The sequence below is a fragment of the Polypterus senegalus genome, chromosome 16 (genome assembly GCF_016835505.1).
Source record: "Polypterus senegalus isolate Bchr_013 chromosome 16, ASM1683550v1, whole genome shotgun sequence".
NCBI classification, from domain to species: domain Eukaryota; kingdom Metazoa; phylum Chordata; class Cladistia; order Polypteriformes; family Polypteridae; genus Polypterus; species Polypterus senegalus.
The window spans coordinates 58,137,855-58,155,974 of NC_053169.1; the positions used below are offsets into that span (position 1 = coordinate 58,137,855).

Below are 18,120 nucleotides of genomic sequence, written 5' to 3' on the forward strand. Positions count from 1 at the left end.
ACTATAAACAGAGTCATATACACAGACTGCTTTACCGTAATAGCTTTCTGCTATGATAATTTCCCAAACAAGCCTAACGACCATTGAATTATGTGTTACAGTTACATTTTCAGTTACAAAGTAGGCTGGGACCAGATCAATAAAAAACAAGCTTTGCTCGAACATTTTGTCTTGCGACTTCAAGATTTTGGGAAAGCTTCTTTCTTGCAGTGCTCTCTCAATCATTTATGTTATCTTACTTCTACAATTAGCTTTCTGCTTTTTAGATTCATCACTTTAACACTAGAATTACCAAAGCCTATGAAAACTTCATAAATCCGGCCCACCTTAAATCCCATCGCACCTCTCCATCAGCATCTATTGTCCTGTAATTGTGCCGATCAAGACATGCTGCAAGCAGCCTACTATTCCATCCCTCCACTGCTACAGAATGTGCACAAAGTTCTCCCAGCTCATGCCTTGATTATCTGGGAGTGAAGTGCTGGAGTTTTAGAGTGGAAATAATAGATTGTTATTTGGAACACATGCATCTCATGTGTGTTCCGTTTCTACAATAATCTGTGTAAACACATTGTTAAAACAAACGTTTTTCATATTTTTAATAACAAATGACAAAATGTAGGCATAAAAACTATGTAATGTGTGAAGCCTTAAGTCCAAAGATCAAATAAACAATTTCACAAAAGGTGCAAGGATGAAACAGCTTCCATGGCGTAGCAGTAACAATTGCTGACTTGTAGTCAAGAGTTCCTGGTTCGATCAAGGCTGCCTCCTGTATTTACTGTTTTCAGTAGTGAGCTGCTCTTATTGTTATTATACAGTAAACATACATTTGTGTCTGTAACAGCCAGTGTACATTTATAGGACTTGTAAAAGTTAGCATTTTTTTTTCCCCCACTTTTATTCTTTCAGTCGCGATCAAGATACATACTATACCCCCGGGATCTGACGCGGCTAGTTTTTATTTGAAACTGGGAATAACTGTAGATTTGAGTGGTATTTTGAGACAATGAAACTGGAAATTCTCTGATCTGGAGGGATAAAAGCTGGCACAGAAACGCTGGTGAATCTGCCTTCTTCGTATCCGACTGACACTTGATTTTTTTTTTTTATTCAGTTTTATTGAGTGTTCCTGCTCATGCTGAAGTAGTATACACCTTATGGTTCATGATGTCAAAGCCACACTGTCTCTGTGTGTTGTGTTTTTTTTTTGTTTTTTTTGGGGCATAGATATATATATTTGGAATTATTCATTTTATGACCTGAATAGTACATTTCGGAAAATATTGTGGCACTGATGCAACATTATTTATATTCATTTACATAACATCTTGCGGATGTAATCACTGACTGCCTGTCTCTCCCCCAACCCCAATCTTGCCAGTCCCCACATGTTGCTGTACGGTGGTGTTTCTTTTGTACTCCAGGACATGCAGAGAAAAGAATAATACAGAGAGGTCAGTTCAGCGCTATATGCAATCATCAGATTCAAATGTTAACATTTCACACACATGCAAGGTCCGTCCTTCCTACATTACGATGTGTGTACCTGTTGCAGATCTACCCAAATTTCATCTGAAATTCATCTGCCCAAACCTTTGAATCTGATATGAGGCATAACATTTCTCTGCCCATATTAGGCAGGAGATAACAATAAAGATGACGTTATTGAAATTTCAGAGTGCTGGACATCAGAAAACAAACAATATACAAACTTACCCCTGAATTTCTTCAATATGCCCACTTTCGTCATCAGGGATAGAGATCTCATTCTCCAATGATGCATTTTTGCCAAATGAACCTCCAGACTGACCTTAAGGATATACAGAAAAAAACCCATGTAATTCTTCTGGTATGAAACATGGACGCATAATATTTATCACCATGCAATGCATGTATGTCTTCTCTGTTCAGAATACAAATTCCACAGATGCCATTTCTTCCCTGCTAACATGTATGGCAATAATTTGCGAGTGCTGCTCACAGTAGGCATACCTGCATGTTCGAGTGTTAACTGGTGCTGCTTATATGTAAATCCACTCTGATTTGTGACTAGCAGTAAGCTACAATAAATAAATGACTTCAGAATAGCAATGGTTTAAAAAAGTATGTCACCTTGATTGTTTAGGTAACATGTATTGTTAAATGCATGGTATAAAACACACCCACCTGGAAAAAAATAATTAAAAAAGAAAAAATAATGATAAATGTAATAATTGTGTCATTTGGACTGCCTTGTCCTGTATAAAAAGTTTTACTTAATCCACTTTATGACAGAGTATTTAACTAGGTATCCATCATCAAGTCAAGCAGGATTTATTGTCATACCATCTACACACATACCTTGGTACATTATACAGTTGTATTAAATTATGTTTCCTAGTACCATAGTGCAATATTTAGGAAAAAAAAATCTTACAATATAACCTCACAGAGGAGTGGGTAATTTTACATAATGATATGCAGAACAAGGAATAACATCTGTGCAAATCAGCATCATATTGATAAACAGCAACAGTGCTGTAAGAATTATGTTTCTGGACTTCTCTAGCGCCTTCAACACCATCCAACCTCTGCTCCTTAGTGACAAGCTGACAGAGATGGGAGTAGATTCATACCTGGTAGCATGGATGTGGACTATCTTAAAGACAGACCACAGTATGTGTGTCTCGGGAACTGCAGGTCTGACATTGTGGTCAGCAACACAGGAGCGCTGCAGGGGACTGTATTTTCTCCGGTCCTGTTCAGCCTATATACATCAGACTTCCAATACAACTCGGACTCCTGCCACGTGCAAAAAGTTTACATACGACACTGCTATCGTGGGCTACATCAGGAGGGGGCAGGAGTAGGAGTATAGGAAACTAATCAAGGACTTTGTTAAATGGCGCAACTCAAACCACCCACCACTCAACACCAGAAAAATCAAGGAGATGGTGGTGGATTTTAGGAGGCCCAGGCCCCTCATGGACCCTGTGATCATCAGAGGTGACTGTGTGCAGAGGATGCAGACCTATAAATATCTGGAAGTGCAGCTGGATAATAAATTGGACTGGACTTCCAATACTGATGCTTCATGTAAGAAAGGACTGAGCCAACTATACTTCCTTAGAAGGCTGGCGTCCTTCAACATCTGCAATAAGATACTGCAGATGTTCTATCAGACAGTTGTGGCAAGCACCCTCTTCTCCACGGTGGTGTGCTGGGGAGGCAGCATAAAGAAGAGGGATGCCTTACGCCTGGACAAACTTGTGAGGAAGGCAGGCTCTATTGTAGACACGGAGCTGGACAGTTTGACATACATGGCAGAGTGACGGGCACTGAGCAGGCTCCTGTCAATAATGGAAAATCCATTGAACGGGATCATCTCCAGACAGAGGAGCAGCTTCAGCGACAGACTGCTGTCACTGTCCTGCTCCACTGACAGACTGAGGAGATAGTTCCTCCCCCACACTATGCGACTCTTCAAATCCGCTCGGGGGATAAACGTTAATATTATACAAAATTAATTTCTGTCTGTTATACCTTTATTGTTATCACTTTTTAATTTTATATTGTTCTTTATCGGTATGCTGCTGCTAGAGTATGTGAATTTCCCCTTTGGATGAATAAAGTATCTATCTAATACAAATGATTACAGAATAGAACACGAATTAGAAAAAAGCCTATGATAAGGGAGCACATATAAAGAGAGGGGATAATATTGTGTTTAGGAGCTAAAGACTACCTGTGGAAAGAAGCTATTGTCCAGTCTGGCAGTGTTAGTCTCCAGACTCCAATATCTTCTGTGGGATGGAACAGGGAAAAGATCTTGTGGGAGGGATCCCCTGCAACACTTGGAGGCTTTACAGAAGCACTGCTTTGTGATCATGTCCATGACTGAATTAAGAGAAGGCCCAATGTTTTCCCAAAGAATTCCCACTTTTTTCTTGAAACTTGTACTTGATCAATTCATTATAACACAATCATAAATATGTTGTAGCTCATGGTAAAAAAAAAACAAATATCAAAATAACACTTTGGTGATAACTGCGAGGGACTAGCATGCTGTCCAGGGTTGTTCCTCACCTTGCCCCTCAGTGCTGACAGATAAGTTCCAGCCTTCCATGACCCTGAATTGGACTAAGCAGATTTGACAATATATGTACTAACTAGATAGACAGATAGGATATATAGATACTTTATTAATCCCCAAGGGGAAATTCACATACTCCAGCAGCAGCATAGTGATAAAAAACAATATTAAAAGAGTGATAAAAATGCAGTTCAAGTTAAAAATGCAAGGTGGAAAGTGTGAGGCAGGTATAACAGACAATAACATTGTAGAATGTTAATGTTAATGCAACTTTATTAGACCAATATACAAGCATTAAGTAAAGAACTTTGCTTACTTTATTTTACAAAATAGCTTTATATGGTGACATAGTTGGTGGGGTCATTGCTGTGTCACTATACATGGCTCCTATGTCAGTTCCAGGCTGCATTGCTTTTCATGGTGTGTATGTTTTCTGAGTTTTTATTTGTTCCCCAAAGTACAAACAAATTCTGCAAAGTTCCCTTACTGTGTTAATGTAGATGTATGTGTATTCAGTTGTATCTAGCAGTAGACTGACATCCTGTACGGAGTTGGTTACTTGCCTTTCATAGAGCAGAAATGAATGTGTTAAGGGTTTCATAGAGCCGAAATTAATGTGTTAAGGGCTCCAAGTTGGAGTAGGTCTGTATTGATGGCCGATTGTGTCGTGAAGAAAAAGTGCTCTCTCTTTAAAAAAGCAGTCTTGGAGTCCAGATGTTAATGCAGAAGACATCTTTATTACACAGCAATGTAACAAGGAGACTTGACCAAGGTACAATTGCTTAAACTAGGAAATGTATCGGTTTATATTACATTTCTTATCGTCTATGCAAAATACACTCCGGCATCTAGTTCTTCCTAACATTACCTAATGTAAATTAACTAGTGTCCATCATCTGACCGTAACTTGCCAACATAACTCCTTACCCTATGGAAGTCTCTGAGACTGGTTTGTCAGTCAATTTCCATCACTAAGATTCTGGGCTTCTCAAACAAAAGTTACATGATGCATAGGCACCTCTCAAGGCTAAAACATTTTAACCAGCCCCATCTCTAAGACACTGGCGATTAGTTTTCATATAGTGCACACTTATCCTTGGCTTGTCATTATCTCATGCTAGTGTCCATGCAAGCAGGCAGACAAGCAAGCCACTACAAGTGAAAGCAAGAGGCCTTAAGCACAAGAAGATTCTAGCTGTTCAAAAAAAAAAAATACAGGCAGAAGCCTTTAATAATTAACTGTTGTATTAGCTAACTTTATGGTTATACAACACATTTTAGTTAAAATCTCTGCATCATTTTTTCTAAAACAATGGTCTGTTCAGCTCTCCCAAATAAACAGTGTCCTTAACTTATTATTTCAATGAAAATATAAATATAACCTTCTTAATAATTCCAAAGCTAATGATTAAATTTTCTGCAACAGATGGAAATTTATAGCATTTAAAAAAACTGAACAGATGCTTACATAGTAAATTAGACACATTTCTTTTAAAGAACAGTATCAGTTATATTACAAATATTCCTTCACTTTTCAAAAAATGTTTCAATGTAATTTCTGGGATATATTGAAGTTTGGTTGTTTTAGCAAATGTGCCAAATACAATGCATCTGTATTAGATATTCACAGTAATACGCGACTATTTAAGTATTTCTGGGTCAGGAATGTGTATACGGTTCAAGCAGAGCCACAGCAACCATGGGTTCATTTATATCCAAGTCATAAAACAGAGACTATGGAATGTGTTTAATTACACCTTGATCGCACTCTTATTATGAATACAAGATTCTCAAAATACTGTCTGGAAAAAACAGAATAAATTAATAAATGCTAAAATTGCTAAATTCTCCTGTATAGAAGATGTCGTAGCAATGTAGCTTCCAATCTTGAATCCACAAACTTGGTTCAAAATAAAAAAAAAAAGATTATGCATTTACTGTGATTTCTTGGAAAATTAACTTTTAAGTGCCATTACAGTAGACTGTGATGCATTGTGGGTAACACAATCCATGTTGATTAACTCACTGTCTTAATCTCTGCTTTCAGAATGACAACTGAAGATGAAAAAAATATATATATCATATATGCATATAACTTCACTCATCCTACCCTGTGTAAGAGTTCTACAGTATTTATTCTCTATGATGGAAAAAAATGCTTAAAAGAGTCCTTTCAGCAACTATAAGTAAAATGAACTTCCATCTTTTTCTTAGGTACAGTGGTACTTCTGGTCACAACCATAATTCGTTCCAAAAGACTAGATGAGACCCGATTTTGTTGCGACCGGAACGTAACTACCCCCATAAGATTGTATGTAAATACAATTAATCCGTTCCAAACCATACAAACTTTATGCAATTACATTTTTTTTTTTTTTGGTTTTTAATCACAAAAATAGTTAATTATACCATAGAATGCACAGTGCAATAGTAAACTAAATATAAAAACATTGAATAACACTGAGAAAACCTTGAACAACAGAGAAAACTAACATTACAAGAGTTTCTGCTACACCCTTACAAACCGCTCGCTGTAAAAAAACTTTTTTATGAGTTTTAAGCACAGGGAAAAAAATGAAAGTTTGAAAAATCCTTAATTTATACAAAAACTAACCATAAACAACAAAGAAAACTAACCATAAACAACAAAGAAAACTAACCTTGCAGGAGTCGAGTTCTGGCGTAAAGGAAGTGAGGAGAAAGCGGGGTGGAGAGGAGGTTACAGTTTTGAGGGAGTCTCTGGCTCCGGGATGGAGGGATGTTCTCCTTCAGGTGTTTTCTTGGGTTTCTGGTGATTTTAGCGGTTTAGCTGGTAGACCAGACTTCACAAAATAGCGGTCTAATGGGACTTGCCTTTTCCTGAAAATTAAATTTTTTCAGAAATGCGACACGACATGGTCGTTCATCATGTTTATCACTCTGTTTGTAACCGCTTTGTCAGGGTGGTTCTTCTCAAAAAAATCCTGGCACTCGTTCCATTTTTCCATGATGGCTTTTATTGCATCACTTTTTATAACCTCCCTTTCCTCTGCTTCCCGTGAGGACTGCTCCTCAGTGAGCAACTTATGCTGCTCCCGATGGAGTTCAGCGAGTTCCTCCATCGTCAGCTCCTCCTTGTCATCCAGAACCAGCTCCTCGATGTCCTCATTGTCCACTTCAAGACCCATACTCTTGCCCATGGCCACAATCTCATCCACAACAGGAGGCTCAAATCCTTCAAAATCCCATTCAGGCCAAAGAGTCTCCTAGGTCGAGTTCAAGGTCCGGTATGTGAAGTCATCCCAGGCTTTGTCGATGAGATTGATGCAATGAACAATATTAGAATGGTTCTTCCAGAACTCTTTCAGGGTCAAAGACGTCTCCTCGGTCACATTGAAACACCTGGCGAATAGTCCCTTGGTGTACAGCTTCTTAAAATTTGATAACCTGCTCGTCCATGGGCTGCAGAAGAGGAATCATTTTGGGGGGTAGGAACACAACCTTAATAAAGTCGTACTCCTCGACCATATCATTAACCAAATTTGGAGGGTCTGCCGGTCCATCGTCCATTAGAAGGCAACATTTTTCAGGCATATTATTCTCTTCAAGATATTGCTTCATGGCAGGAGCAAAAGCCTTGTGCAGACATTCCAAAAACAAGGTCCTTGTGAACCAACCCTTCGTGTGTTCACGCCAAATCACGAGCAGTCTGGCCTTGTTTACACTGTGCAGCTTGAAAGCATGAGGGTTCTTGAATTGGCAAACGACTAGCAGCTTGATTTTTACGTCACCACTATCGATAGCTCATAGCAAACCAGTTAATCTCTCCTTCATTGGTTTATGGCTGGGCATAGCCTTCTCTTCCTGGGTGACGTAGGTCCTCTTTGGCATCTTCTTCCAGAACAATCTGGTCTTGTCACAGTTGAACACTTGTTGTGGGATGTAGCCTTCGTCCTCCACAAATTTTGTGAACTTTTTCGCAAATTCTTCTGCAGCATCGAAACTAGCAGCCTCTCCATGCCTTAGACCACATTATGAATGTCACTTCTCTTGCGAAACATTTCAAACAATCCTCTACTGGCTTTTAATTCCTCACCTTCGCCACTCGAAGAAGGATTTTATTTTCAGCAAATTACCATGAATCTTCCTGACGTTCTTACTTAACATTGCTTCGCTTACGCTATCCCCTGCACGTTGCTTCTCGTTCAACCACAATAACAACAGTTTTTCCACCTCTTCCAGCACTTGAGGCCTCTACTTGGTTAAGCTGCTTTAATGGCCTATTTCTGCTTTAGAATAGTTGAAATCATAGATTTAGACTTCTTGTACTCTGCGGCAAGATTGGTAACACGAACGCCATGCTCATACTTTTCAATGATTTCTTTCTTTAATTGGATTTCAATTTTCTTTGAACCTTTCTTCTCACCAACACTACCACTCTTCACTTGCTTAGAGGCCATGGTTAACTGCAAAATTAATGCAAACGCACATGAAATAGAGCACAAAGAGTTTACAGTGAATGCACGCTGTCTGACTGAGAACGATGTACAGGGAGAGAAAGAACACGTGCGGAAATCATTGGCACATACGAACCGGAAGGGAAACTGGCCACCAGTGTTTTTGCTCGCCACCAGAGCTTGTGGTTGTGAACAGATGTGAAAGTTTGGCGAAATTTTGATCGTAACCTGATTTGTACGTGTTCGGAAACGTTTGTGACCAGAGGTTCTACTGTATACATTAAGAATTCAAAAATCCAAGGCTTACCAGTCATTGACACGGTATGTGGACTTGTCCCTGTATCTCCTTGCTCTCCACAAGAATCAGTTGGAGAGCCTTTCACATATGTTGCTGATGTATCAAATATGGATGCAGCACTAGATAGTAACGGACTGCAGTGATTGTCAACAAAAGGCAAAGCACCACTGTTTTTCAGCTCTTCAAATCTTCTGGCACACTGTGAAAGCCAAAATCGGCAATAAATTAATTCTTCAGATCTTAAACATATTTCTGAAGTACAAGTTATAAGTTTAATAATAAATCAATATACTCTGTCTTCAAAATTTTAAAGTGGTATTAACTGAACAAAAAAAAAAAATGAACCACCATGTACAGCATTAGCATGGCTGCTTAATTTTTTTTTGGCACAGCAGAGCTCTTGATGTTCACTAATTAGCACGATATAGCATTCTTAAATCCACAGTTCAAGGTCTCAGGTGGCCAAAGTTTGTCAGCAGCAAGGGTCACAAGGCAGAAAATCCTGGACAGAGTACCAATCTACTGCAAAGACCACACACCCACGTTACTATGTGTCTGCAAGTCTTTTTGACAAATAGAAGGGAAATGACAGAGACACAAGAGACACAAAAACTTGGAATTCAAACAATAGATAACTAGATTTGTGAAATAGCCTTGCCTAACAACTGTGCCACAATAACTATAAACACCACACCTAAATATTTGTTCTTAATGCCAAGCAGCCAACCATGAGGTTGAAGTTCAAAATATACAGATATGATCGAAAAGTTAATTTATTGGTTTTATTAAACAAGAGAATGGGCCAGATGCATGATCTAACTGACTTTGACTATGGTGCAACCCAATTTCCAAAAAAGTTGGGGTGCTGTGTAAAATGTAAAAAACAGAATGCAATGATTTGCAAATTACATAAACCCTATATTTAACTGAAAATAGTACAATAAAGACATATAAAATTGGAAATTTTATTTTTCAAAAAATACAGTGCATCCAGAAAGTATTCACAGCACATCACTTTTTCCACATTTTGTTATGTTACAGCTTTATTCCAAAATGGATTAAATTAATTTTTTTCCTCAGAATTCTACACACAACACCCCATAATGACAATGTGAAAAAAGTTTACTTGAGGTTTTTGCAAATTTATTAAAAATAAAAAAAACTGAGAAATCACAGGTACATAAGTATTCACAGCCTTTGCCATGAAGCTCAAAATTGGGCTCAGGTGCATCCTGTTTCCCCTGATCATCCTTGAGATGTTTCTGCAGCTTAATTGGAGTCCATCTGTGGTAAATCCAGTTGATTGGACCTGATTTGGAAAGGCACACACCTGTCTATATAAGGTACCACAGCTGACAGTTCATGTCAGAGCACAAACCAAGCATAAAGTCAAAGGAATTGTCTGTAGACCTCCGAGACAGGATTGTCTCGAGGCACAAATCTGGGGAAGGTTACAGAAAATTTTCTGCTGCTTTGAAGGTCCCAATGAGCACAGTGGCCTCCATCATCCGTAAGTGGAAGAAGTTTGAAACCACCAGGACTCTTCCTAGAGCTGGCTGGCCATCTAAACTGAACGATCGGGGTAGAAGGGCCTTAGTCAGGGAGGTGACCAAGAACCTGATGGTCACTCTGTCAGAGCTCCAGAGGTCCTCTGTGGAGAGAGGAGAACCTTCCAGAAGGACAACCATTTCTGCAGCAATCACCCAATCAGGCCTGTATGGTAGAGTGGCCAGACGGAAGCCACTACTTAGTAAAAGGCACATGGCAGCCTGCCTGGAGTTTGACAAAAGGCACCTGAAGGACTCTCAGACCATGAGAAACTAAATTCTCCGGTGTGATGAGACAAAGATTGACCTCTTTGGTGTGAATGCCAAGCATCACGTTTGGAAGAAACCAGGCACCGTTCATCACTGTTCATCTGTGAATGTCATTTAGTGGCCCAGCCAGAGCCCAGACTTGAATCCGATTGAACATCTCTGGAGAGATATTAAAATGGCTGTGCACCAATGCTTCCCATCCAACCTGATGGAGCTTGAGAGGTGCTGCAAAGAAGAATGGGTGAAACTGGCCAAGGATAGGTGTGCCAAGCTTGTGGCATCATATTCAAAAAGACTTGAGGCTGCAATTGCTGCCAAAGGTGCATCGACAAAGTATTGAGCAAAGGCTGTGAATACTTATGTACATGTGCTTTCTCAGTTTTTTTTATTTTTAGTAAATTTGAAAAAACCTCAAGTAAACTTTTTTCATGTTGTCATTATGGGGTGTTGTGTGTAGAATTCTGAGGAAAAAAAATAAATGTAATCCATTTTGGAATAAGCCTGTAATACAACAAAATGTGGAAAAAGTGATGCGCTGTGAATACTTTCCAGATGCACTGTATGCTTATTTTGAATTTCATGCCAGCATCACGTTTCAAAAAAGTTGGGCCAGAGGCATGTTTACCACTGTGTCGCATCACCTCTTTTACAACACTTTGTAAACATTTGGGAACTGAGGAGACCAATTCATGTAGTTTTGAAAGTGAAATGTTGTCCGATTCTTGCCCAAGACAGGATTTCAGCTGTTCAACAGGTTTCCTTTCACATATTCTTTTGCTTTATAATATAACAAATGTTTTCAATAGGTAGCAGGTCAGGACTGCAGGTAGGCCTGTAAATCACCCAGACTTACTATGGAGCCATGCTGTTGTAATATGTGCAGAATGCATTTTGGAATTGTCTTGATGAAATAATCAACACCTTCCTGAAAACGAGGGAAAAAAAAATGTCTGGATGGCAGATATGTATATATAACCTGTATATTTCATTTGGCATTAATGGTGCCTTCCTAGATGTGCTCATGACATAGGTAACTTGCACTAGTGCAACCCCATACCAATCACGGATGCTGGATTTTGAACTGTACGCCGATAGCAAGCTGGATGGTCTCTTTTCTCTACAGTCTGTAGGACATGGTATGCATAATTTCAAAAAAGAATTACAAATTTTGACTTGTTGGACCATAGGACAGTTTTTCACTTTGCCACAGTCCACCATACATGAACTTGGGTCCAGAGAAAATGGCAGTGTTTCTAAAACATTGATATAAAAAGTCTACATACCCCTGACAAAAAAATAGATTCTGTGTATTTAATAAATTAAAACCAAGATAAATCCCGTTAGAACCTATTTCACCATTATTGCAAAATTACAATATATACAAAGAATGTGAAAACAAATCAGAAAAAAACAAAAAAATCATACAAAAACCTGGTTGCATTAGTGTGCACTGTGCACACCCCTAAAGTAATACTTAGTTGAAGCACCTTTTGATTTTACTTCAGCACACAGTCTTTTTAGGTAAGAGTCTATCAGTTTAGCACATCTGGACTTGGCAATTTTTGCCCACTGTTCTTTGCAAATAAATTCCGGATCTGTCCAGTTACGAGGGCATCTTTTGTGCACATCGCTCTTCGGGTCACCCCACAGATTTTCAATTGGATTAACTGACATTTGTGATGCAGCGATGAACTGTGTTCTCAGACGATTGTTTTCAGTGTTCCTGAGCCCACACGGTGATTTCCACTACAGAATTGTGTCTGTTTTTAATGCAGTGCTACCCGATATCACTACCATCCAATATTGGGTTTTGGCCTTGTCCCTTTTGTGGAGAGATTTCTTAGGATTGCATCAATCTTTTAAATGTTCTGTGATTTTTTCTTTTTTTTTTTTATGTACCAAAGGCGATAAAATTTTACAATGAGAAAAATTCTTAAATTGTTGCACTATTTTACCACAGTCTTTTACACAGTGTTGAAGCCCTCCCCATTTTTACTTATGGGATCCTCTTTTTATACCCATTGTGCTACTGACCTGTTGCCAAATAATCTAAAATAGTTATGAGATGTTCAACCAGGGTTTTTTTTAAGCATTACACAGCTTTTCTTGTCTTTTGTTTTTGAAATGTGTTGCCGGCGTCATATTTAAAATGAGCATGTATTTTTCCATAAAATAACATTTCTCAGTTTCAACATTTGATATTTCGTCCTTGTTCTGTTTTCAATAGAACATGGGTTTGAATGATTTGTAAATCATTGCATTTGATTTTTATTTACATTTTTACACAGCATTTCAACTTTATTGGAAATGGTATAATATTTAATTTTTGGCACCGGATATGGATCAGTGTGGGTTCCACTTCTCTTTTCTCTCTACATTCGCTCCTTAGGCAATGTTATTTTTTCTCATGGCCTCGGTTACCACGGTTATGCTGATAACACACAGATTTTTCCTCTCATTTTCCACTTACTACCCAAAGGATTCAGCTCACACCTCGAACTGTATCTCTGCTATCTCATAATGGATACAGTAAATGCTCATCCCTTTAAACTTAACCTTTCAAAGTCAGACCTTTGCTTCTGATTCTTGTTCCTCAGATTGGTCTCTAAAAATACATTACTCTTGAAGATGTCACCCTTTCACCATTAATCAAGGTTTAGCATCTTCGTATGAGACTCTTCCCTTTCATTCATCTAATACATTTCTTTAATTGGGCAATCATGTTGTTTCTTTAAAATATTTAGAAGATACAACCTTTCCTCACTAATTATGCCACACTACTCCTTGTTCAGACACTGGCTCTCTCTCCACTGGACTACTGGAACCCTCTTCTAGTGGGGCTTACTTCAATATACCTATATTACTATATGGTTCTCTAAGTGGTTCTGCTCTTCAGTATCTCCAGCCTTTGGTCTTACCATATGTCCCTTCAAGAAGAATACATTCTGCATCTGCCTATCTGCTGACTGCCCCTCCTTTTGCCAGACATGCCAAGGCTGGACAATGATTCTCCATTCTAGCTCCAAAGATGTGGAATAACCTCTTTTTGTCTATTCGAACTGTAGCCAATTTGATTATGTTTAGGTATCTATTGAAAATTAGCTTTTCATTAAATATTTTGGAACAGCTGCTGTTGTAATGATAAAGAGTTTAGGATACTGCTTTTTGTCTTAGTCTAGTTGCAGGTATAAGTATGTAGTATTAGCTTTACTACTATTAGCAGTAAACTCTAGGGACAGAAGCATGTCAAATCCAAGAAGTAAAAAAAAATAAATAAATAATCAAACCAGCCTGTGTGGTACCAACATTCAAACTCACTGTCAAAATCAGATATTTGTTCCTCATTCTGGCGTTTGATGAGAGATATTAACCGAACGTCCTGACTTTTGATAATTGCATGGATTAGCAGGTGTTCCTAATAATTTGCTCAGTGAGGGTAGCTTGTGGGTAATACCACGATCCATTACTGTTCATTTACATGGTCTCCTTAGGTAAATCACCAAAAATGTAAGCTAAACTTCTATACTCATTCAGATGACAAATAGTATGTGATAGTGATTCCATATGAATGGTGCCATGACTTAAGTGACTGTCTAACATCATAGAGACAATGAGTGTAAATTAAGAAGGAAACAATAAATTGTATTAAATGGTCTGTAATGAAAAAAACAGATCTGATGAGATCAGAAAATGCCAGAAAGAAACACTTTAGATGTCTTCATTGATTCTAAACTAAACTTTAACTCCAGCATTCCCCAGATTATAAAGCTAGCATTTTTTCATTTAAGAAACATAACATTAAACAAATAAAGAAAACAAATTAACAAAAACTTTTGTATTCATCAGACTATGCTACTGTGCTGCACTTTTAATAAGAATGCCAAAGAAAGTGTAAGTAACCAAGAGGAAGAGAAGGCAGCTGGGAGGGAGGGGAAGCTTTCTTGGCCAGATAGGAGGCCATACTGCACTGACAGCAGGTGTTGAAACTCAACCCGGCTGGAACGCCTTATATTCTTCATCCCAGCATGGACAGAAAGGTGACAAGTGTACTGGGTGAACATGAGTGCCTGGAGCAGTACACACTGAACTGGATTTTCAAGATGTAGCGTTCATGACAATATATGTGTTATGAAATCGGGCAAGGTGAAAATAGAAAATGCAGTGAGAGACTGAAAAAGCTGTCTGCAATTGATGTTACTAACTTAATAGCTTGGAAATCCGGTGAATGGTGCGTTCAATTTCTGGCGTAAATGTTCATGTCTTATTCCTGTGAAGAACTTTTATAAGAAATAATCTTATAGGTTGTGTTATAGATAAGAAATTATAGGTTCAGAGAGGCGTCAAGAAGAAGAAATTATTGTATATGGAAGATCTCAAAGCATGCAATAAAAACCAGGAACAAGAAAATCTTACAGAACAATGACAATAAATGTGAGGTTTTGGTTCACAGAGGCAACAATATGTTAGCAGATTTGGTAAGAAGTATACTTATGTCCATTTGTGTCTGGAGGTGCATTTTAGCCAATAGTGTAGAGGATGTGTCAAAAGAAATGATGAATGCAGAGAAATACTAAAAGATTTTCATTCATTATTCTGTACCTTCAGGAAAAGACCTCCATGCCCCTAACTTCATCTTTCAGCATGATCATTAATCCAGACTTGCTGCAAGACCTAAATGGAATGGACGTCAGCAAATGGTACAACAGTAGTACTAGACCTTACCTTAGAGTCTCCGTGTTACCATAAATGAAGTTCTGTTGGTTCATTTGACAAAAATAAAAAAGAATCCAAAGCCAAAAGAAGAATTATGGTAAATCTTGCAAGGAGCTTAGAAGAATTTATCATAGAACTACAGTACTTCAAAACTCATATAGCAGCCTACACAAATTCAGACATTTTAAAAACAGCATTCTTCTTACTTTTTTTATTGTAGTAATGTTTATTGGTATTTATTCTAATGTTATATAATGTTTTCATGAGCAAATAAACACTAACTGTACTGGAAACGTACTTTAAAAATACATTTTCTTTGGTGACCGCAAGACTGCACACTACTGTATATATTTTAAGGTAACTAGTATTAAAAAGTCTTGTAAAACACATTGAAGTGCATTTATTGTATGTAATCTGCTCTATAAATACATTATAATGATGATTAATACTATTATTATTCATGGAAACTGTACTGCTCATATAGAAAATTGTTTAGAGATCAAGTGAGTGGCAATTGAAATGATGAATATTGGGGTTTTATTACTTTATCTGCATTCAGAAAAAAAAAATAGAAATTGCTGTTTAATATAAATAGATAAGAGGCACAAGAGGTTAATGGGGAATGTCACACACAAAGTGGAACAAGGCAGGTACAGTTGCACAGAAAAGAAAGGCTCCTTCCGAGAGTAGTGTGGTTTTCCAGTGTATGAAGGTGGTTGATACTAATTGTGCTTAGGCACTCTTGTGTAAGGTGTACTAGAAAGCCAGCCTGGGTGAAAATATGATATTGCTTCTGTGTCTTTTGGCTAAAATCAAGTGTAGTAAATATGGTCACACTACAAAGCTAGAATGCAGTTGGACCCAGCAGAAGGCAGGGGTACCATAAATATTACTTAACAGAGAAAGGGTATAAACTTAGCACAATACATGGTCCCAAGTCAGATGGCTCCATGTTGGGCTTTTTAGCCTGCCCTTGAGGCTATTATAATGGTAAAGAATGAACCCTCCTGGATTAAGTAGAGCTGTTTGAGCTTTAAAAGGTAGACAACACCTCAGTCCATTAAATGGTATTCTAGCTGGCTATCCTTATAGTCAAAACAGGAGAGCTTTTAATATTAAGTATCAGAATATGACTGTAAACTATGAAAATTAAAAGACAAAAGTTCTAACACTAAGAATAATATTTTTTGGGTATTGCATTTTTCATCACAAGCATCCAAAAGCTAGAATGCAGACTGCTGCACCTTCCACTATAAACAGCTTTGATGTGAGGATGCAACATATCATGCCAATAAGTGGCATCAAGTGTCGTTTCCATCAACAGCATAATCATGTCCAAGAACTAAGCACATAAAATGATGCAAACCATATGAATAATGAACCACAAAATTGTGACAAAACAAAGTGAAAAACAGTTCATACAAAAGTATTAAAACATAATCAAATTAACCAAGAATAATCACAAGAGACAGTGTAGCAGGAATATTAAACAATGATATTACTGTGCACAACAAATAGACAGCAATGGATTATTGAAATAAACAATGTATAAATTCACTATGACTGTACTGCACTAATACTTCTGCTTCTACTTTAACTATAGCGCCAAATAAAATTAGCAGCCATTTGTACAGTAAGCAACATAAACTTCGGTATAAAATGTGCAATTAAAGAAACAAAAAAAACGCATGACCTTAATAAAATTAAAAGAATGAGTTTAATTATTAAATAGAATACCATTTTGAACCTTTTCCAATAGTCCAAACATCAATTAAATTGAATTTTCTGCATACATTATCCAACATGCCTTTTACATGTTTGTAGACAAAGAAAATAAAACCCATCTAGTCACTGTTCTAAATTTATTACAGGATGTCAACTGCCACCATTCTCATTCTATACAAATATTTTTAGTTATGGTTTAAAAAGAAAAGACTTACATCTTTGGGGGTGAAGCCTGGAACAAGTCTAGCCACATTTTCCCAATTTATAGGCTGTGGGACACTCCAAAGGGAACTTAGTATCATATCCAGCACCATTCCATTGTTGTCATATGGAAAGTTATTATTCACAGAGCAAATGTGGCTCATTTCTGCAAGAAAAAGAATTTTAAAAATAAACTTTTTCTAATCCCTGAAACACTGACCTAGAAAGTGCAAGTGTTTAAAATAAATGAAAAAGAATGCAGCAGTGTTTCAGTTTCAAGTTTTGAAATATGCAAGTGACTATAGAAAAAGAAAAAATTGTTTCTCCAAAAATGTTTCAATATGTAATCATTGTTGAACTAAAATTGAAATCCCAAATAGGTGTAGATGCTGGCGTACCAAACTGTATTGCTTTTGCTCAAAGGTTTCATAGTCCCACAGAGTGATACTGCCACACCAACCCAGCCACCTGGGGATGCACAAACCAGTGTGTTTCTTCATGCCGGTCCCAAGCCCGGATAAATTGTACGGGAAAGTCGGGAGTGGCAGAAAAGTATGTAAGAGTTGTACAGGACATGTATGAGGGAAGTGTGACCGTGGCGAGGTCTGCGGTAGAAATGACGGATGCATTCAAGGTGGAGGTGGGATTACATCAAGGATTGGCTTTGATGTATTTATATTTGCCATGGTGATGGACAGGTTGAAAGACAAGACTAGACAGGAGTCTCCGTGGACTATGACGTTTGCTGATGACATTATGATTTGTAGCGATAGTAGGGTGCAGGTTGAGGAGACTCTGGAGAGGTGGAGATACAGTGCATCCAGAAAGTATTCACAGCGCATCACTTTTCCCACA

At 37.9% G+C, this 18,120-nt stretch overlaps 1 protein-coding gene across 8 annotated transcripts in view; it reads right to left on the minus strand.

Annotated features, from left to right (window-relative positions):
* Nucleotides 1–18,120, minus strand: part of kiaa1841 (KIAA1841 ortholog) — a 124,626-nt gene that overhangs the window by 99,350 nt on the left and 7,156 nt on the right. For all 8 annotated transcript variants that reach the window (XM_039737972.1, XM_039737971.1, XM_039737978.1 and 5 more), the window contains 3 exons: nt 17,280–17,431; nt 8,819–9,008; nt 1,720–1,813 (listed from right to left, as the gene is read on the minus strand). In XM_039737972.1, the coding sequence (XP_039593906.1) occupies nt 1,720–1,813; nt 8,819–9,008; nt 17,280–17,429 (434 nt within the window). In that variant the 5' untranslated portion in view covers nt 17,430–17,431. The remainder of the gene's footprint in view (nt 1–1,719; nt 1,814–8,818; nt 9,009–17,279; nt 17,432–18,120) is intronic.